General features: G+C 43.1%; 1 protein-coding gene across 3 annotated transcripts in view; it reads right to left on the bottom strand.

Annotated features, from left to right (window-relative positions):
- fs(2)ltoPP43 (female sterile (2) ltoPP43) overlaps positions 1-23,809 on the bottom strand; it is a 236,291-nt gene that overhangs the window by 123,679 nt on the left and 88,803 nt on the right. For all 3 annotated transcript variants that reach the window (XM_080268044.1, XM_080268045.1, XM_080268046.1), the window contains exon 4: positions 18,736-18,969. In XM_080268044.1, the coding sequence (XP_080124170.1) occupies positions 18,736-18,969 (234 nt within the window). The remainder of the gene's footprint in view (positions 1-18,735; positions 18,970-23,809) is intronic.

Consider the following 23,809-nt stretch of genomic DNA (forward strand, 5'->3'; position numbering starts at 1 on the left):
GGAAGAAAGTACAAACCCAGAGGATTGGAAGTCAGGTATAATTATCCCCCTGTACAAAAGAAAAGGGGAAAAAGATGTGTGTGGTAATCACAGGGACATCTGTCTTCTCAGTGTATTTATTGACAGAGCTCGGGAAATAACAGACGAATTAGTTGGGGAAGAACAGGGAGGTTTTAGGAAGGGAAGAAGTTGTGTAGATCAGATATTCATTCTTAGATCTTTGGTGGAAATTTCTAGAGAAGGGAAAGAAGTTGTATGCAGCCTTCATGTATCTGGAGAAAGCCTATGACAGGGTGGATAGACAAGGATTGTGGAAAGTATTAAGAATATATGGAGTAAATGGGAAGTTGCTGAATGCCATGAAGAGTATGTATGAGGGTGCTAAGGCTGCATCCAGGGTGTGTGGACAGTGAACTGTATGAATTTTTCTATTTGAAGGTTGGACTGAAACAGGGACGTGTCATGTCTTCATGGTTGTTCAATCTGTATATGGAGGGGGTTATTTAAGAGATACAAACTGGGGCAGTGGATGTTGGAGTGGCCTTAATGAGATAGGCCAGTGTTTGGAAACTCCCTGTATTGTTGTTTGCAGATAATACTGTGCTCTTAAGTGAAGATGAAGGGGAGCTGCCTGGTGGATGAGTCTGGGAGAATGTGTAAGAAACAGAATCTATGGGTGAATGTAGGGAAGAGTAAAGTTATGATCTTTGAGAGAAGTGAAGTCAGTGAATGTACAGTCAAAGACAAAAGTCGTGTCATGAAATTTGGTGAAAATATCCGCTGAAAGACTACAGTTTTGGTGCGGTCTACTTTGTGTCGAACAGACTGTTGGTAGCACTGACTTCAGTTGCCATTTGCTTCAGGTGACCGGCCAGTGGATACCAGCATCTTTTGAAACTAAACGAAACTAATCTACATATTAAGTTTTTCTGACTGGTGTTTATATTTAGTATATATGAAACGTTTCTCATATTTTCTTTTTTATTACCACGTCCGCAATGTTACAATTCAGTTAGATAAATAAGTGTTCGGAAATCAGTTCTCCATCCTTATTAACCCGTCATGTCCTGAGATTTTCTGCACCTCCGACATCCCCCAGTCCCGAGCCTTTTTGGAAAAATTTTTTTTTGGCTAAAACTTCCGCTTAGGTTGAGAAACGAAGGAAAATCACAAAGAAAGTGGTTCCCGCGGTCTAGAAGTGGTCCATTCAGGTGAGGTCCCCCGAGCCAGGTGTGGTGTTCTGTAACGGACGTGATATGCGCTCACGTTTTCTATGGTAAGGAATACTGGGAGAAACAACACACAACACCTCTATATTTATTGAATTTGCACTAATAAACAATAACAGTAACAATATAATGGATTTCAGACACATATATATGGAAAAAAAGCATTGTACCATCGCGCGAGCATAGCGAGTTTGGTCCGAGTCGTAAAATGCTATATGCTAAGTGTCTTGTATCAGTCAACCTATCATTTTTTCTACTTGTATACTTCTGTTTCAATGACATTTTACCAATTACAACTGTTTGTAAGTGTTTTCAGATGTTTTCATTCATTATGATGACATGCAGCATAAGTCTAGCGTACATCAGCTAAGAAAGCGCACTCGCTATGACTCGTATTTCAACATACCAAATTGTTTTATCGCTTTCCAATTATTTTTCCCTTTACATAGAACCTTTCCTCCACCACTGTAAATGTTTTCAATTATTTTCATTCATTACGAGGGCATTTAGCGATATGCTAGCGCATATTCACGTAGCAACCACGATCTCAAACACTCGTGTTTCATCATCTACTTTATTTATTCACTCCAATTATACTTTCCCACTTACATTACACACGTTTACACCCCTATACTGCACTGTACATACTTACTGGCATTATTTATTCAAGTGAGTGTCAGAATATCGCATGAAAATACCCTCGCAATGAATGTTTCGACCAACATAATACTCAAACACTTATATACTAATTCTTCACATATATTACACACTTTACCACTTGCTGACTTTTATTTTCACTAATACGTGCCTTATTCATTCAACTGAGCATCAGGAAATCGCATCTCTATACACACGCTATGAATATTTGACTTAGAATATATTTCAACACTTACAATAATTTGAACTTATACCCGTAAGCATTTGCAATAATAATACAGTAATTATATAATTACGGGCCATATTTATTGCACTGAGTGACAGAATATCGCATCATAAAACCCTCGCTATGTATGTTTCCACTTAGGGCATATTTATACACTTACACACGAACCGCCGGAGAGAGAGGTCGTCCCAGGTATCGCTCCTAACCTTGAGTAGTTCCAGGAATTTTGTCTGTCCTGTCTCCTAGGGTCTTTCTTTAAATTTAAAATAATGAAAGTTGGTAGACTACCAAAAATGTAAAGATTTGTTGGCAATAGTATACATGAATGTTTGTGGCTTATTCGGTAACAGCTGTTTAGGTACTTTATCGGTACGTTAAAGATGGCCGAAAATGTAAACAATGAGGGAATGGAATTTCAAGGATTTGATGCTAATACTAATGTCATGGACCTGGTGAAAACATTAATTATGAGGATTAGTGAACTCGAAAAAAAAGTAGAGAATCTAGTGATAAAGGATGTGTCAGGAAATACGGAAACCACCATACAGAGTCTAATCCAGTCCAACGAAACAGCCAATGAAGAGATTAAGAATTTGAAGAGTGAAAATGTTGAACTGAGGAGGAAACTTGAAGAGAGTACTAATAAAACGGAGAAGGTGAGTAATGTACTAGAAGAACACAAGGCAAAGTGGGCACACGTAGAAGAAGAACAGAAAGAAGTGGTCAGCTTAAGAGAGATCATCCAGGAAGAAAGGGAAATGAACAAGAAAGAAATGGAAGAAAATGTAGTGAAAATACTGAAGAAAAAAGAGAAAATAGTGAGAGAAACTGCAGAAAGGAACAGATGTGTGGTAGTAATTGGAAACAGGGAAGAGGAAGAAAAGGTTAGGTTCGCAAGACTCGAGAGAGACACGAACATGGTGAGAGGAATATTAGGCAAGATTGACCCCGAAGGAGACAAGTGGGTAAAAGAAATTGAGGAAGTAAGGAGGATAGGGCCTTATAAGAAAGGGGAAACAAGACCAATGAGAGTCAAGTTTACATCAGAAAGTGTAATAAATGAGATACTTAAAGTGACCTGGAAATTGAGCAAAGAGGCGGGGATGGAAAATATTATAATAAGAAAAGATCTGAATGAAGAAGAAAGAGAAGTTTTAAAATCATTAAAGGAAGAAGTAAAGGAAAAAAATGATAAGAGGACAGAGGAAGAACGTAATACTTTTTTTTGGAGAGTATTGGATATGAAAGTAAGGAAATGGTATTTAAGGAAATAGAAGTGAAGGAAACTAGGGGGGATGGTTGTGAAAGATCAGAAGTTGAGGTGGTACGGACAGAGAGTAGGAGAGAAGAGGGTATTAATAATGTCAAAAATAATTTGAAGGTGATATATACTAATGTTGATGGTTTCATATCGACAAGGATTGAAATTAATGATTTCTTGGGAGAACATGAACCTGATGTCATGTGCTTTGTAGAGACCAAATTAAGAGAAGATATTGATGTTCATTTGGGAGATGGTAAATACAAACTGTGGGGAAAAGACAGAAAAGAAAAAAAGGGAGGAGGAGCGATGATAGCAGTGAAGAACAACATAAATGTAGATACTGTGGAAATGGGAGAAGGCAGGGCTGAAGTGATATATATGAAATTAGAAACTGGAGAGAATGTTAAGAGAGATATGGCGGTAGTGTATGTTCCCCCAAAGACGAGAGCATGGAAGGATGACGAATACCATGAGATGTTGTCAGATATGGCTAGCTACTTGCAAAAAATAATTGTGAAAAGCAATAATATAATTTTGGTGGGTGATTTTAATTGTAAAGAGGTGAACTGGGAGGAATGGTACTCGGGAGGCGGCGAGGATTCGTGGGGTACTATGTTATTAAATATAATAATGAATAATGTGATGACGCAGTGGGTCAAAGAAGAGACACGGTTTCGAGGTGAGGACACACCAGCAAGGTTAGATTTACTGTTCACCAAAGAACCCGATGTAATAGAATCATTGGAATATCTCTGTCCTTTGGGAAAAAGTGATCACGTGGTCATTGAGTTTCAGATGTTAATAGGAAACGTCGAGCCAAGAGACGAGCTTCATAGACAGGGAAGATACAACTTTGGCAAAGCAAATTTTACAGGATTGAGAAACTTTTTTGAAAATGCGGATTGGAGAAAATTCAGAGAAACAAGAGAGATACAGAGGAAGTGGGATATCTTTCTAGACCTCTATAATTTGGGAGTGGAAAAATCTGTACCAAGAGTAAGAGGGAAAGAAAACAGGAAAATGGAGTGGTTTAATAGAAGGTGTATGATAGCCAAAAAAAAGAGAGATAAGGCGTGGAACAACTGGAGAAAGAGAGGTAACGACAGAACAAAGGAAGAATATAAAAGAACAAGAAACGAATACACGAGAATACGTAGGGAAGAAGAAAGGAATTTTGAAAAAGGTATAATTGACAAATGCAAGGATGAACCCAAACTGTTTTATAGATTTGTTAATGGCAAACTGAAACAAAAGGAAGGAATCACCAAGCTGAAAGTAGATGGAGAGGTCTTTAAGGATGCGGCAATGCAAGCAGAAATAATGAACAAACGTTTCCAGTCAGTTTTCACTAAAGAAAAGGAGCTTGTGGAAGGGGAGGGAGTGATTAGAAATGTTCCGGTGATGAAAGATATAAAAGTGGAGGTGCAGGAAGTGTATAAATTACTGGAAACTCAAGATGTAAGGAAAGCCCCAGGACCTGATGGAATTTCTAATTGGGTACTGAAGGAATGCAGAGAACAACTGGTGGATAAAATTCACAGCTTAATTGTATGCTCACTGGAAGAGGGGAAAGTGCCAAAAGAATGGAAGAGGGCAAATGTGGTACCAATTTACAAGGGAGGAAACAGGGAAGAACCCCTGAATTATAGACCAGTGTCTCTAACCAGCATGGTCGCAAAATTGTGAGAGAATCCTGAAAGACAGATGGATAAAATATCTGGAAGAGATGAATATTTTGGCTGAATGTCAGTTTGGATTCAGAAGTGGAAGGTCATGTGTTTCAAACTTGTTGAGCTTTTACTCAAGAGCGATTGATGTGGTACAGGAGAGAGATGGTTGGGTGGATTGTGTGTACTTAGACTTAGAGAAGGCCTTTGACAAGGTACCTCATAAGAGACTAATGTGGAAACTAGAATATATAGGAGGACTAAAGGGGAAACTTCTGGAATGAATGAGAGACTTTTTGAGAGACAGACAAATGAGGACAGTAATAAAGGAAAAGATGTCTGGATGGAGGGAAGTATCAAGTGGAGTCCCTCAAGGCTCAGTGTTGGCGCCAGTAATGTTCCTGATTTACGTAAATGATATGGTAGATGGAGTGAACAGTTATGCGAGTCTGTTTGCTGATGATGTAAAGATCTTGAGGAAGATAGAGGTTGAGGAGGATTGTAAAATACTGCAGGAGGATTTGGATAGGATACACAATTGGAGCCGGACGTGGGAAATGAAATTTAATGTAAAGAAATGTAAAATATTGGAAATGGGTAAAAGTACCAGGAGACCATCACTGAATTATTTTTTGGGTAATGAATTAATCACAAAAAGGAGAGAAGAGAAAGATTTGGGAGTGCTGGTCCAAGATAGTTTGTCACCAGAAAAGCACATTAACAAGATAGTTGGAGAGACTTATAAGCTCTTGACTAACATAAGAGTAGCATTTCATTATATGGATGAGGAAATGATGAAAAAATTGATAGTGGCCATGATCCGCCCCAGGTTAGAATATGCAGCGGTAGTGTGGTCCCCACACAAAAAGAAAGATATAAACAAGATTGAGAGAATACAAAGAACAGCAACCAAGATGGTCCCCAGTCTGACAGACCTGTCATACAGAGAGAGGCTGGAAAAACTGGATTTGCCTTCGTTAGAGGAAAGGAGAAAGAGGGGAGACATGATTGCGGTGTTCAGGACCATGGTGGGAGTAGATAAAATTGACAAAGAAGATCTGTTTGTATGGGATAAGAAAGCAACAAGAGGACATGGAATGAAATTGAAAAAGTCAAGCTGCTTGAAGGATATCAAGAAATATAGCTTTCCTTACAGAAGTATAGACTTATGGAATAGCCTGGACAAAGAGATCGTCCAATCTAAAAACTTAAACGAGTTTAAAGTTAAATTCGACTTATTGAGAAACAGCGACGGAAACCCACGAGCATAGTACATTCCGTGTATATCACAATTAGGTATATTCTTAAATATTTAGAACGACTCAGACAAAGAGGTGGTGCATGAGAAAAACATTCATGTGTGTAAAGGTAGACTTGATAAATGTGGATATGGAGACAGGACAACACGAGCATTGCTCAATTCCTGTATATTACAAATAGGTAAATACAAATAGGTAAATACATACAATTTTTGCACTTATGTTATACCCATATGCACTTTATACTAATATTTGGAGATCAACATGACTGATAATTTCACTGAGCGTCTGTCTGTTGCATTTACCTCATAATTTCTGCATCCTTTCGCATTCACACCATATTAGAATTGCATCAACGTGTGATATTCACTGAAACATGGGTGAATACAGAGACCCACTTCACACTGCATGCACTCATAGCGGGTGTCCTTCCTCTGTGTCGTGAGTCTCACCTGGGAATTACCGCACACGTGACACCTGCGTTGGGGCCAAGGTCTGTTTGGCTGGGAAGGGATAGGAGTGGGGAAATGGCCGGATATTCTCAGGGGAGTTTGTGCAATAGGGGCAGTGCGGGTGCGATGTTGGGGCCTTTCAACAGCATACCGTGCAAAGATTTCTCTTGTGAGCTCCCTCACAAACCCTTCAAATGTTTCCTGAACTCCTGTTGTCATGGCGTGAAGGTGGTGGCAATTCAGAGCAGTGATATCTAGCAAGTGAAAGAACAGTTTCTTATACCACTTCATCGTGGTCCTGGCACACTCTACCATCGATATCATGGAGTCTGACTGGCCCACGAGGCGCATGTTTAAATTATAATCCATGACACACTCAGGTTTCCAAACACGACGCCTGTTCTCGCTACGGTAATCTACGGAATCAGTACGGTGCATCAAGGGGCGGTGAACCGTGGACAAGAGGCTTATTCTCTGTTGTGGTTCCACATAGTTGCAAGGATGTTGTTGGCTTTGAAGAAGACAACCTCATTCCTTGAAAGTTTCCGCCCTGCCTTGGCCATGTGACGCCGGTTCACCTTCACGGTTCCACAGACTCCCGTTTCATGCGTGTGAAGATAACGAGCGAGAAGGGGCTAGTGTACCAATTGTCCAGGTAGAGAACGTAACCACGATGAAGGTAGTCTTCTATCATCGTCTTTACCACTGCTCCCGACAGTCCAATACTTCGATCTTCTATTATGTCTGTCTGTGCACCGGTGTACAAGACTATGTCTTGCATGTATCCAGTCCTACAGTTGCACATAACAAAGATCTTGAACCTAAAACGGTGCCTTTTGCTGGGTATATACCGCCTAAATGAAATACTGCCTCTCCACAACACGAGACTCTCGTCTATGACAAGGTCTCTATAGGGATAGAATGAGGAACGAAAGGTTTGCCTGAGCTGATCAAAGATCAACCTAATTCGCCTCATTTTATCAGTGCTGTTTGCATTTGCAGGATCATGAGCATCATAGAAATGGAGGCGACTTAGAATTTGTTGAAACCGATTACGGCTCATCACTTGACCAAATATTGGGGTAAACATAACAGAGTCCCTAGTCCAGTAAGCAGGAATTCTATTCTTTCATATAATACCCATCAAAAGGACCAGGGCAAAAAATAAGAACATTTCTGGAAGGGAGACAGGGTAATCATAGATGATAGAATGCCTATTCCTTGTTCCCAATCTTTCACTCTCTAGGCGCTGGGTGCTTGCAAACAGGTTGGTTTGGTATACAATCTGCTCCACAAATGCCTCACTGAAAAACAGGTGGAAAAAATCCAACCTGGTGGAATTACGGTGAATTCCTGGAGCAATGCAGCCAGATCGCCCCTGCTCAGTGAAGGGGTGAATGAGGGGAGAAAAATCACTCCCATCCTCCCAATTCCACGACACAAATCCCTCGTCCCCATCATCCCCATCACCGCCTTCGTCTGGGTGGGGAGGAGATCCTGGTTGGGGAGGTGCGGGAGAAGGAGTGCGGAGGGCTTCCCCACTGTCACTCCTCTTCCCTCTGCCTTTACCCTTTCCCTTTCCCTTACCCTTATGGCCTTGAGGAACATTAGGGGGTTGTGGGGATGAAATAGGGGAATATTGGGGAGCAGAAGACATGCTGGGGAGTGGTTCCTCCCCACCTTCCCCCTCCATGACAACACCACGTGCTTTCTCATGCACCCTAGCTCGACCACATGTTAAGGGATATTGGGGAGCATAAGACGTGCTTGGGAGTGGTTCCTCCCCACCTTCCCTCTCCCTCACAACCCCACGTGATAATGAACGCACCCGCACTGGCCCACGTGATCCACTATGCCGCCTCACACTACGTAGGGAGAGCAATGACTCACTCACGTCACTCTCACTTTCCCTAATCCTCCCTGCATTTTCCCTTTCACTCCCCACTCCCTCCACTTGACTTCCTAACTCCCCAAACAAAATGCTAGGCCCATACCTGCTCATACGTCGTGGTGTGCGCTCTGGGCCACGATGAGTTATGACCTCACGTCCATACCACGTGGCAGCACGTCCCACGGCTCCGTCATCGTCCTCGTCCTCGTCCTCGAATTCTGTTTCCAAATCACGTTGGGGATAGGGATAGGATGTTGCACGTGCCTTCTGTGCCTGCTGCCCCTCTCTAGCAGCGCGGTAAGTCACGTACTGCCGCTTCCTGGGAGACAGAACTTTCTCGTCACTGCTGGTGGTTTCTTCCTCCTCTGGCTGCACATAATCCTTGTCCACATCCTCGTCGTCCAGTGGGGAATTACTGTCGCCTGTAAAGGTGTCCAGGGCGACTTGAATTTCGCTGTCTGAGAGACCTCTCTTAGCCATGTCTGAGCAGGACCGTTGCTACCAGGTGAGTGGACGAGTGGTGGGTTAGCACGGGTCGCGCGGGGTCGCCGAGTGTCCCCGCCTGGTGGCAGGTAGGGGAAGGTCATGCGAGGGTACGTACCGCAAATCAAGTGCGAAATTTGAAAATTGTCGAAATTATGCACATTGCAATTGCACAACGTACCGGTACGTCGCTGGGACTGGCAAATGCAAATCGTTGCAACATACCCATACGTCGACAGGACGGGGTGGGTTAACAGTGTATTAGCTAATCAAGTTGATAGTTATGACCTGGAACTGACTTTATTTAGCAGTGTTATTTTAAAAAATGACTATAGTATTGTATTCAGCACATAGAGTTACTGTATTATGTTAATCTTTTTTTTTTTTTTTTTTTTTTATGGCTGGCAAACTGAATCTCATGGACAAGTTCGAACACATAGCCCAGACGACTGAAGTCTACGCACAACTGTTCGTGTGTGTGCTTCATTCCAGATGCAGTTCGTTTCTTACAGCGTGTGCACTGCTTGTAGTTGCTGCTTCCACCGTTGTGATTATTTTCTGGTCCTATAGTGGTGTGGTAACACGAGGACGACCTGAACGACGATGGTTCTCCGTTATGCCTTCCTCCTGAATTCACCTAATTCACCTTTCAAAGGTTATGCTTATACCAAATGTATGAGCTGTCTGTTCAGGATTCGCTTCCCGTAAATAAACTGAGATCATGCCATCCCTCATCTCCCTAATAATATGATGCATGTTGCTTTCCCTCTCCATACCAAGGTATAGTAGGTCTGCTTGAAGTTCTGTGTTAAGGTGTAAGATGAAATGCCCAGGTTATCATCATCTAACTATTAGCATTTCGTCTCTCATACGTAATTCGAACTCAGTAATTCTACCGAGTCAATGTTAAGGCTTTGGAATTTCCTGGGTTCATTTATACCGTCATCCCATCAGCAGCAGATATGAAGCTTGAAGTCAGGCTAGCCAACCACGAATATGTAATTGTGGTAGAGCTGTCACAATGTTTCAAGTGTTCCACTTAATCTTCGTACAAATCTGCAACAAGACTTTTGTTTTTGACTGTACAGTGAGGCTGGATGAGGAGAAAATGGAAAATGTGAGTGCATTTATGTACTTGGGTAGTGTGATGAGTAAGGATGGAAGTTTAGAGGGTGAAGTGCTTGAAAGGGTACAACAAGGAAGAAAGGTTGCTGGTTCCTTGAAAGCAGTGATATGAAACAGGGCGGTGAGCATGGAAGTGAAAAAGTTACTACATGACAGTACAGTGAGTCCTTAAAATACGAAAGGGATAGGAACCAAAAAAAACTTTCGTAATCAGAAATTTTGTATATCGGAACGATTTTCCCCACTGAAATATACATATAAAAGGGGGGATGTATTCCAGGACCCCATTGGACCCCCCACTAAAACTTTACTCCTCTTATTTAGAAGTATGCAATACACATATACACTACTATACCATTGTAGAGACATAAAAAAGTAAAGCATACAACTAATTACTGTAGTATTAGTACACTGTACAGTTAAACATAGACCTGTGCTGCAGCTGGAGATTCGTGTCATTGATATGGCGCTAAGTCCACGCGAAAGCTGCGGGTCCTCGTGGCTTGGCAAGCGGCTGAAGATGAAGAGAAGGAGGTGGCCATCTTCTTATGCATTTCCTTTTTCTTCGTCACAGTCCCAACAGTTGATGGTGCAAGGCCTAAAGCTCGCCCAATCTCCGAGACTCCCTGCCCCTCCTTGTGGCGTCTTATTATTTCCATTTTCCTCTCAAGGGTGAGAGTACGATGTTTTTTCTTCTTGGCACCTGGTTCCCCGGATGCTGGAGATGATGCAGGGCGCTTCGGAGGCATGGTGAAATACGAAAAGGTGAAAAACAGCGAAAAACAGCGTAACTTACAGCGAAGCTGAGGGGAGAGGACTGACGTGACTCGACTGGGAAGCACGCGAAAATGTGTTTACGAGAGAGGAGTTAGTTCGTTTTCTTGCCGCAAGCGAGCGCGGCACTGTGCAGCGCGCCCATTTTGAATTTTTCGTATTTGCTCTCATATCGTTTTTCGTATCATTGAGATACGTTCATATTGTGGAATTTGTCCTACATTTATCGCTTTTGTACCATCGGAAATTCGTACTTCGAGTTTTCGTATTTCACTGTACTGTGATACCACCTCTAACATATGGAAGTGAAGCTTGGGCCTTGTTGGAGGGACAGAAGTCATGAGTGAGAGCAGTGGAAATGAGTTACTTGAGAGGAGCATGTGGAGTCACATGGAGAGACAGACTGACAAATGAGGAAGTGAAGGAGTATTGTGGTGTGGATGTGATAGGAAGTGTTAGGAGAAATACAATGAGGTAGTTTGGCCATATGGAGAGGATGGAGAGTGAAAGACTGAGAAGGAGAGTGTATATGAGTGAGGTGGAGGGGGGGAGAGGGAAGGGGAGGCCAAGGATGAGATGGAGGGATGGAGTGGAGAGGTATAGGAGAAAGGAGGGTGTGAGCTGGAAGCAGGGCAGTGAAATGGTGGGGGACAGGGTGACATGGAGGCAATTTGTTTGTGGCCACCCATTACAGGATTAAAGCATCTGGCAATAGATAGACAGATAGAACTATCCGGACATAGAAAAAGCAACCCTAAAAAGTCTTTCTGACTAAAAGGAATTATACAGTGCATTACACAGTACAACTGTACTGCACACACAGTATACAGTATGTACAGTGCAATATGACTACTGTGATATGCAGTTCTCTTCAGTTTTTTTTTTATCGAAGCCCTTCAAGGGAATCTTTTAATATTTTTCCAAGTGCATTTTTCAGTATTCAATGTTTTTTATTTCTTTCATAAATGGTGAATAGAAATGCAGTCTCTGTTTACAGTTCCCACTGGCACCGAAGACAGATGGATATCATTTTGTGGTGCGCCAAAAACAGATATTTGCCATCTTTGAACACCATTTTTGGTACGAAAGTACCCTTATCAGTGCTGATTTATCCAAACCCAATCTAAAATTTTGTAACTTAATCCAACCTAATCTATCTTAAGCTGCATTTCTGTTTACCAAGCTGGAGCTTGAGATTCGATGCGTGTCTTAGGGCGCTTGGTTCCTGTCCGCAAAAACAGTTAAGGATCTGTAGAGCCGAAAAATTACACTTCCCGGCCACAGTGTAAACAGAGGGGTTCGCTGAAGATGATCATCTGGTGAATATGCAATTTACACGTAGCCCTCATTTGTGCTGAACTGGGTCTATGTGTTGTTAATATTAGCCACCTGCACCCTAATTTTATGTACACTGTGCTAATTTCATGATATTTTCATTGTAGTAGGTGGGGGCACTCACCATCCACTCACTCAATGTAGTGCTGCTGTCAGGTGTCTGCCCTTTCCTCTCCTCCATCCTTCTTTCCTTCCATCCTCTTCTGTCTTCCTTTCCTTCATTCCTTCCTTGTCCTTCTGCCTACGGGTAACTTTACACTCCCTCTTCTGTCTTTCTTTCCGTCATTCTTTCTGCTTGTGGGTGAATCTACGCTGAGTGACAAGCCAAATGGTTTCCTGGACACCAGGAAACCATTTACTATGCTGGGTGGTAACCATATAACCAACTTTGGCACCTGGTGGTTTAGTGGGTAATTATTGCACTCCAATCAGATTGAGCCAGTGAAGGTTTATATCCAAGGGATGGTTGGGGTTGATTGCTCATGTAATGCCACTCAGGGATGAGTGAGGCTGGTCACTCTCATCTTAAATGTCGGGACCAACTGCCTAGCCCCAGGCTCCTACGCTCCTGATGGGGCAATGTAGGATTGGATGATGGATGGATAGATGGATTATCACTTACAGTGCACTTTTGTCGTCCAAGCTGGAGCTTGGGATTCGAAGCACATCTTGGGGCAATTGGTTTCTGTCTGCAAAGACAGTCCAGGATACGTAGAACCAAAAAATTACACTTGCCGGTCACAGTGTAAACAGAGAGGCTCGCCGAAGATGATCATCTAGTGAATACGCAATTTACACGAAGAAATTATTTATACTGAACTGGCTCTAAACGTCGTTGATATTAGCCACCTGGACCCTAATTTTATGTAAATTGTGCTAATTTCATGGAATTTATCACTTACTTGTTATTGCTAGCCATTTTCCTTCTCCCCCATGCTGCACCAAGACTGCTCTCAACCACGATTGGGTAAGACACGAAGACGGCCTTGGTTTCGATGACAAATGCTTGGGCCAGCTTCGTATCACTTTGGCTAACAAAAACGGTGCAGCTTGGTTTCATCGAAGATGACTTTGAATCCAATCCATCAGCTTGGACGATGAAAACGCGGCTCTAATCTAACCAATTGCTTAGATACTGTATTCTCCTTGTTTAATTATGGATCCCTTTGTACTCAAAAACACACTTCTGCACTCCTTTACAAAATCACTGACTCAGTTTAAACGTGGGTACAAATTTTGGTTAATATTTAGGAGGTGATCCTGTCTCCTTGAAGATTACTGTATACTGTATGTAAAGTAATTCAAGCTGAGAAAACAGACATGCAATAATACAATAAAGACATCCAATACAGAACAGTATTTTAGGTATAATATACAGCTATTGTACTCACTATACTGTAGTGTCGTACAGATTCTCCCATCTCTTTCTCTCTCTCTCTCTCTCTCTCTCTCTCTACTGGACTCACCACACTATAGCACTGTAGAAGATTCTCTCTCTCTCTCTCTTTCCTGTACTCACCACACAGTAGCACTGTAAAAGAATTCTTTTCATATCCCCTCTCTCTCTCTCTCTCTCTCTCTCTCTCTCTCTCCCCTGTACTCACCACACTGTAGCACTGTAAAAGAATTCTTTTTATATCCCCCCTCTCTCTCTCTCTCTCTCTCTCTCTTTCTCTCTCCTGTACTCACCACACTGTAGCACTGTAAAAGATTTCTTTTATATCCTCTCTCTCTCTCTCTCTCTCTCTCTACTGTACTCAACATATTGTAGCACTGTAGTTTTTTTATATGCTCTCTCTCTCTCTCTTTCTTTCTCGTACTCATCACACTGTAACACTGTTGATTTGGTTGACATTCTCTCTCTCTCTCTCTCTCTCTCTCTCTCTCTCTCTCTCTCTCTCTCTCTCATCACATCCAAAGGTTACATACAAAAGCAACAGAAAAAAAGAGTAAAATAATACAGTACAATTCATTTGTCCAGATGCTTACGTTAACCCACTGAATTTGTAAAACCGCTAGATTTTGTGACTTTTCAGCTATGCTGGCAATACTGGCCATTGTGCAGGAGGGTGCACCCCCACTCTGCTGGCACCAGGTAGTCTAGCTTTTGTTTTGCTGGGCATCACTGGTGGCATATGAGTGGTGACAGACGGTGGGCAATTTGAAAAATTCAGTTTTCTTCCGCAATGTCAGTTGATGTTGTAAAATGTCAGATACTGCTTTAATTCAGCCTGATTTTTTGGCTTTGTTAGATCATGACAATGTCGGTTTATAATGCGTTGGATAATCAGAATATTACTGTAGTCAAATATAATACTTTACTCCCAAAGAGGGGTAACCATGATCAAATCACCTCCACATCAGGTTGTCCTTCCATTTCACATCACTCACTCATACCCCCTTACACATTCTCTCTGCCTTATCTTCAGTCTCCCTTTCCCCCCCTCCTTTCTTTTTGCCTCACTCATATATACTCTCCTGGTCAATTTCCCATTTTCCATAAAAACTACCTAGGACAACTGAAACCTGCAGCTAAGTGATGGGGGAGACTCAAATGGCAGAAGATCAAATTGGCAATATGGAAGTAAAATTCGCAGATATGACAGTGTGAGCAGCTAACACCAGCACTGCATAGTAAGGCACTTTGGCAATTTCAACCTTGGGACACTGCCAAAAGGCAGCAACCACTTGCACCAGTAGGAAGTTCAATGAGCAGACATTTCAATAAAATCCCTGGGAAAGTTTTCTCCATCTTTTACAGAATTTAGCACAGTTGTTTGCACTGACTGCCTCAACCTCATTGGACTTGGCATGTCAATAACCCTGACACAGACAGAGGGCTGGTACTACAAACCCAAACAGATTATCTTTTCATACTGAATAATCTCCATCAACACACCCATATCCCACACTAAGCCCTCTTCCTTCCATCATCTCCAGACATCACCTTCTGTTCCCTAAACCTCGCCCCGACAACATCCTGGAGAGTGGTCAAAACCCTTGGATCTGATCACCTCCCAATCATCATCACTACCAAAACCAGAATCACCCTAGCTGGCCACAGACACACATAGACGAATTATAAGAGAGCCATGGGAGGCCTTCACAACTGAAACAGAACAACATTTCGAAACATTAAACAGTACACCCATCACAAACATCAACACCGCTGTGCACACTTTCAATACAATTATACAAAATGCAGACAAAAGACACATCCCTAGAGGCAACAGAAAGAGAGACAACCCCAACTTCACACCAGAAATAAAAGGTCTCATCAGTCAACAGGACACACTACAACACTCCCCAACACCCCATACACAAGACACCATACAAAAAATACAAGAACTCAGCACTCAAATAAACAACAAAATATCAGAACACCAAACACTAAACTAGAAAAATTTCCTCCAAACACTTGATCACAAAACAAACATCAGCAAACTCTAAAAAACACTAAACAGCATCACACTTTCCAAGAGCAACACTACACAATCACATGCTGCCATCACAACAACAGACACCATACCCTCAAACAAACAACAAGCAAACACTCTCATCAATCACTTTTCACATGTCAGCCATCTAAACCCCCATCGCGACGACCGACATATCATCTGACGTAAGAGACAGTTCCCCATAGACCCAGACTATGCACCTTTCACTTACAACCAGACGAAGCACATCATCGGCAACCTTAAGCACTCATCTGCCTGTGGACCAGACAATATAAACAACATTCACCTTAAACACCTTGGATCACAAGGCATACAAGCATTCACCAACATATCAAACTACAGTTACTCACACGACACAATACCCAACATCTGGAAGCATGGCATTATCATCACTGTCCCTACACCCAACAACGACCCAACATTACCTTCCTCACACTGCCCCATCACACTCCTCTGCACCCCCTCTAAAGTCACTGAACGACTGGTACAACAATTAGTTACACCTCACGCCCCCCTAGCCCAATCACAACATGGCTTTAGGCCAATACACTCCACAAACACTCTTCTTACAGACCATACACAGAGAGTTTTTGATGGCAAGAATTCAGCTGGGACACCACACAGAATACTCCTAGTCACACTAGACATTAGTAAAGCTTTTGATGCCATCCCCTGCCACAACCTTACAAACAAAATATTCAACACAAACAGGCACAATAACACAAAAAGATGGCTGGCAAACTACTTAGCAAGCAGATGTGCACATGGAACATTTGCCGGTCAGTAATCGAACATCAGAAACTTCACAAATGGCATCCCCCAAGGATCTGCTTTGTCCCCTACACTCTTTAACCTATACATGCAAAACATACCCACACCCTACACACCACAGATGTGCATTGCTTCCTATGCAAATGACATAACACTCACATGTACTCACCAAAATACAAACACAGATGCACACATCTTCCAACCTTACCTCAACACACTACACGAATAGTTCACCACAAACAGGCTCAAAATAGCCCCAGCCAAATCTACAGTAACCCTCCTCACAAACTGGGCAACAGAACACAGTCACATTCCACACCTCACCATAAACAACACTCTTCTACCACACACACACACACACACACACACACACACACACACACACACACACACACACACACACACACACACACACACACACACACACACACACACACAAAATCCTTGGTGTTGCATACATCAATGTCATTTAAACAACACATCACAAACATTAAAAATAAAATAACACCAAGACTCAATGCCTTGAGGTCACTTGCCCATACAACATTTAGACACAACAAAAAAAACACGACCACAGTATACAAACAATATATACGCTCAGTGATGAATTATGCAAGCCCTGCTTGGGCTCCTAACCTCACTAAAACACACTACAACACTCTACTGACCATACAGACCTAGGCCCTAAAAATAATCACAGGCTGCACAGCTACTACACCCACAGACCACCTACGTCAAGAAACCAAAGTCCTCAAAGTCAAGGATCACCTAGACATGAGAGGCACCCAAAATCATGACTCAGCCTCCACAAACCCACAATATCCACTACACTACATGGCAACACACCCACACACACCAAGGAACATCAAAACAACACCCAGCACACTATATCACAGACAATTACTGTCATCTCTCCTCCTCACCCGCCTCAAACCAGCTTCCAGAAGCATATCCATACTCAAATCACTCGCCGCTCCATTCAGTCACTTAAACACAACACACAGCTGCATGCACAGCCTCCTGATATCCACCCCTCCGAATCCTAACTCCCTCATGAGGACGGGGTCCACCTGGCCAGGCTGAGATGTGAGCATCATCCAGCCCTAAGTTACCAGAAGAGGCTGGATGACTCCATCACTGATGCATGTCCAGAATGCAACACAGCATCCCATAATGTTAAGCACATTATGGAAGACTGCATTGCACACAATCACCTACGCCAACAACACAGCATACACTCCCTGAGAGCTCTGTGGGAAAGCCCAGTTTCGGCCATGGCCTTCCTTAGGGACTTGGGGCTGCTCAGCCAGACTGCCTAGGGAACAACTACTACTACTACTGCTACTACTACTACTACCTCATTGGTCTGAAATGTGTTCTCCCTGACCTTTACAAGCTTGTCAGTGGTCAAGGATGAATTAATCTTAATTCATCACCATCATCATCCAATCCTACGTTGCCCCATGTGGAGTGTAGGAGCTCGGGTCTAGGCAAGTTGGTCCTGACATTTAAGATGAGAGTGCCCAGCCTCACTCAACCCTGAGTGGCATTACATGAGCAATAAACTCCAACCACCCCTTGGATATAAACCTTCACCAGCTCAATCCTATTGGAGCGCCGTAATTGGCCACTTAACCACTTGGCATCAAAATTTGTTTATGTGGTTACCATCCAGTGTAGTAAATGATTTCCCTGTGTACAGGAAACCATTTGGCCTGTCACTCAGTGTAGAGTCTATCTTAATTTCTTATGAATATTTCCACAGATTAAAGGGAAAAAATTAATATCACTGTACTAATGGTGTTAATGAACATAGTGTTTCCTATGGAGAATGAACTCAATCAGACATCTGCTTTGTTGTGACTAATCACTGACCCTAAACCCATGCAATTCACACACATGAATTGTGTCTATACCCCATCTTCACTGTAAAAAGTTTTCAGTGACCAGCATTATAAGAAAACAGCTTACAGTTTGCAAAACTGTTTGGCAATGACTTGTGCAACAAGTTTAATATGATGAGAGGGAAGGCATATATGTCTGAAGTGATTAACTCATTAAATAAAGAATTACTTATGAGCAAAGCAGGCCAAAGTCATGTCTTGCTGTCTTAAGCACTTTTTGTGCTAAACCACTACTCTTACTTTTGGCCATGGAAGTTCAACATCGTAGTATTTAAGGCTGCCTGACTCCATGCTTTCTGTTAATTTCTCTACTGCTGTTACTCTTCCTTCTTCTTGGCACTGTTTATCTGTGTGAACTCCTCTGTCTGCTGTATCTTTTGCTGCAATAATCTTATTTCCTTCATCTTCTGCACTTCCACTCACTTCCTTCCCACAAGTCACACTGTCCATGTTCCCACGATTTTGAGCATGCAACTGAAAAAGAAAGTGAAAAACAAATATAACAATCATCAAAACAGTAAACCCTGTAGTTGCTGCTGCTCAACCCTGGTCTGACTGAGCATTATATTACAAATGGAACTACAATCACATTCAGAAATACTAAACCAGTACAACTAATCTATTTTTGCTCCAAAAAGTACAGCTGCTGACAAATACTGTAATATGTCACTTAATTACAAATGATGTACTGTTTACCATTTTGTTCCAGCTGAATACAGTAGTTAATGCACACACACACACACACACCAGTAAAACTGGTGATAGGCAGAGACACATTTACACCAGCCAACAGGGCATAAACTTTTTGTTATAATTCTTTCCTGATCCTTTCGCTTTTCAAGGACACTAAATGCAAACCAATATTCAATGTAAAAAATATTCTACATTTTGCACTCTAAGCAGGTATCCTTATGCAGAAACCATAAAACCATCTGACAACAGGACTCAAGTATACCAACTAATGATGAAAGGAAAGATCCCAGACTCAGGAGCTGAGGTCAGGGTTCAAATGCATATTTGTCTTCAGCTAAAATTACATACTGTACATGGCACACAGACCTTCCTCCAGGATGTACACAAATGCCATGTGTTTGCTTATACTGACTGCTCTGTGATCCAGATGCTATGCTTCCCCTGGGTAGCACTTCCAATTCTTTTGGTTGTATCCATAAAACAGACCCTTGTGTTGCTCATCCACTGACTGTGTACAACATGCTATCCACAGCATCATCAAATTCTATCCAAACCATTTTGCACAGAGTACAATACATTTTGCATGACAACAGAGCTGACTGACATTCAGTATGTCCCTACCAACACGTAAAACACCCAAATGGTGACACTGCGATGATGTCACAATCCTAATGCATGAGAACACACTGTTTTTTGCGTCCGTTGACCATCAGCCACTGTTCTCCTGTCCTTGACCTATATTTGCAAATTAATCCCTCATAAGCAGCCCGGTGTATTTACATACAGTGGAATCTCCTAAATCATGGCTTTATAAGACTGAGCACACATTGCAATTTAACAATTCCAGGAGTTAGAAATAACTAATCTTACGGGGAAAAATTACTTATGGGTCTGTCATCTTGCAGAGTTGCCCCCTTTACCCCCAACCTAAAATCAAACTGGTTGCCAGCGAACACTAAAAACCTGGAGAAGAAATTAGTAAAGCATATGTAATGGGAATGAACAATATTATGTTTCTTACTTGAATCTGACTGACAACATTGGATGAATGGACGGAGGAGGGGGGAGGGGTTCTGAGGCTAGAGACAGAAAACGGCCTCTCAGCACAAGGTGAGTGTGCTGCTGCCTCATGCTGCCACCTCTATGCCTCTTCCTTCCCATCAACCTCCCTCAGGAACCCCTCAAAGTCTAGTGTGGAGACATTGGAAGCACTGTCATTGTCACCCTTAGCTGCCTCCATGTTATGATAAGAGTTGTCGATTCGTTGTGATTACAGTAATCCCTCCACTATCCGATGTAATAGAGCCAAAGGCATATCCGAAAAGTGGTCCCGTCCGGATAGTAGGCCCCAGCCTCCTGGACTTGTACTTATGGACCTAACTCAGAAAAACACCTATACAACTCCCTCTGGACATGCATATCCCCTATTTAAGACCCAAATCACACCAATAAGGGACATAAACGACTGAAATAAATGCAAAAGAATCATAAAATGAGGTTTTAGAGGTGAGTTTATACAATATTTAACATTCTGGGTACTTGCAACAAGTCCCTGGCTCCTGGACTGGTAGTTATGGACCCTAACCTAGCCTAACTCAGAAAAACACCTCCCTACTGCACATGCATAGCACCTAAGACCCTATTCACACCAATAAGGGACATAAAAGAGTGAAATGAGGTTTTAGAGGTATGGAAAATACAGTACAATATGAATCATTCTGGGTACTTACAACAAGTCCCTGGTCATTTCGAAGAATAACCCGCCTCCTCTCAGACTCTGACAGTAAAAAGGAGTTCCTGAAGCACCTGCAGTACACTGTACATGAAGTCTTGCACTGAACTTAGTCATTTGCACCCAGAATTCCATTCCCTTAACACTGCGCACTCTAGTCATACTTGCGCTCCACTGTACCTTAATGAAATAAGTGTCACACTCTGCACTTAAAGTCTTTGCACTCATAAATCCATTTTCTAAATATAACACCCTAGTTTATTTGAACTACATTGAAAGTCTATAAAATCAGTGTTGCATTCTGCACTTTAGTCTTTGCACTCAGAATTCTAATTTCTTAACACTATGCACTGTTTTTTGTCACTGCAGAACACTGTAAATTCCCGTGTGGTCTAGTGAAATTCTTGCCGTTTAATCACTATCAGAGTCTGAGAGTAGCTGAAGTAGGTGGCCTAGGGGTGTGTCGCTGGGTCATGATGATGGAGTACCCACTGCAGACGACTCTGAAGAGAGACGCAAACTCACGTCAAGTGGTGACTCCACTGTGCCTGATGTGCTGGGCTGTGGCTCGGAGGATGAAGGCCTGTCCTGGGGAGGCAATGGAGTGGAGGGAGGGCTGGGCACAGCAGGGGTCACGGGTCTGAAAAAGCTGTCAATGGTTGACTGACGCAAGGAACGACGATTTTGACAATTAATAATGCTCTGCCTGAAAGCGCGCACTTCCTCCACAAGTCCCAAGGGCCCCATCTCCCTGTCGCTCGCAGTCCGGATGTTCCAGGTAGTCAAGAACGAACTCTACGTGTTCCCGGAGTGCGCTCAACTTGGGGATGGCTGGAGTAGTGTCATGCTGAGAGGAGTCTACATCATCGTCGCCGTCCTCGTCGGAATCTTCAAGCTGGGTACTGGCACCTGCAAATGAAGATGCGATCTTGATATCAGACATGGTCTGATACCCAGGATCGCCCTCGTCATCATCCAACCACTCACGCACTACGTCCACATCAACATCGTCCCCATGTGCACGTAGACGTGCATGGAAGTCATCCACGAAAAAAACCTAGGAAATCATGCTCCACATCCATTCCGAAAAGCAGATGAGACCAACCATTTTCTAGAGTCTTGACAGGGACTTCCTTCCATGCACTGGCCCAGTTGTAAATGGCAGACTTGATGTTGTTACGGCGAAGGTTTTCCAAAGTCCGCTGGCCTCATGTGTCCCATCCCTCCCTGCGCTTGTCCTCTTCCTCGAGAACAACCATCACCTCGTCCAAGAACTTCCTTCGGTACAGCCTCTTCGTTGCCACGATCACTCCTTGGTCCATTGGTTGGATGAGAGCAGTTGTATTAGGTGGCAGAAACATGCACCTAATGCACCCATTCTCGGCCACCAAGTCCTTGTCACACGGGTGAGCAGGTGCATTGTCGAGGAGAAGGAGGGCCTTTACCTGGTCGAGTGGGATTCCCAGTTTCTCCGTCTGGTAATGGATGACCTCCTGGACGAAATGGCGGTGGAACCAGTCTTTGAAGATCTGGGCAGTGAACCATGCCTTCAAAGAATGGTACCAAATGACATGAAGGACATCCATCACCCCACGAAGACACCGAGGCTGCTTTGCATGGCCAACAATAACGGGCTTAAGCTGGTGCATGCCGTTAGCATTGGCACAACACAAAGCAGATATCCGTTGCTTGGAGAGCTTGCGGCCAGGTACACGTTTCTCCGTCTCCTCCACTAGAGTGTCCATAGGTAAAGAGAGATAGAATAAACCAGTTTCATCAGCGTTGTAGACTTGATCAAGAGTGAGGCCCTCCCTGTCGATCAAGCGCTTCACCTTGTGCCGAAACTCCTCTACTCCATCCTCGTTGGCGTCCAAAGCTTCGCCACAAGACTTACGGTTGGTAAGGCCATGTCGTAACTTGAACGCGAAGAGCCAACCCTCGGATGCCTTGAAGTGTAGGGCGTCATGAAGCCTTGTGAACTTCTCAGCAGCAGCCTTCAGCTCCGTGCCACGCACCAGCACACCAGCAGCACGTTGCTGTCGATACCAAATCAACGTGGAGCGGTCGACTTCAGCATACTTGGGAGTAAACATCATCTTCCTCTCTAAGTTGCGTTTGCTTTTCAACGAGAAGTCAGCCGTGTACTGCATGAGTTTGTCGCAGGATCTCTTGATATCAAACAAAGTAGATCGGGTCAGGCTGAATTCACAAAGGATGCGTGTGGTAGACCATCCCACATCCACCTTGTCCAATATCTCCCTCTTCTTCTCCAGAGTCAAAACCACTCTCTTCCTCTTCTCAGGCAGCAGGGCCATCATCACACACACTAACAAGAGGCACGAGAGCAGCAGGAGAGCCTGTAGCAGGTATGGCACCACCACAAAAGCGAGCACGTGGGCTGCCATGATCACGAGCGTGCACTCATGACAAGAGACGGGCGGTAAGTGGGGAGGATGCAGGGGTGCTCTAGTGGATGGTGGCAGAACTACGCATCAAAACACAGCTGGCCCGTGCCGCGCGCGCCGAGTTCAAATTACGGGCAGAAAAATGTCGGATTTTTTTCAATTTTTTGCGATTTTTGGCCCATTTTGGGAATATTGGATCCTGGGACCAAAATATCCGGTAAGTGAGGATGTCCGGAAAGTGGGCGTCCAGATAGTATGGGGATTACTGTAATTCTTTGCCAAATGGGAGCAGCCTTTCCATTTTTTCTATGAAATGAGTCTTTCACAGGTTACTTGTTGTTATTACTGGATTACTATAGCTACTGGGCATTTTTATAAACTTACCTCTGAAAGCTATAAATGAGGACTTACAATGCGTGATGCACTAACGCATCCAGTCAGAGCGATGGTTGGTAAACAACGTGGCAAGTTGGAGAGACCACTG

The sequence above is a fragment of the Coenobita brevimanus genome, chromosome 26 (genome assembly GCF_032717465.1).
Source record: "Coenobita brevimanus isolate Jiangsu-jjx chromosome 26, ASM3271746v2, whole genome shotgun sequence".
Taxonomy (NCBI): domain Eukaryota; kingdom Metazoa; phylum Arthropoda; class Malacostraca; order Decapoda; family Coenobitidae; genus Coenobita; species Coenobita brevimanus.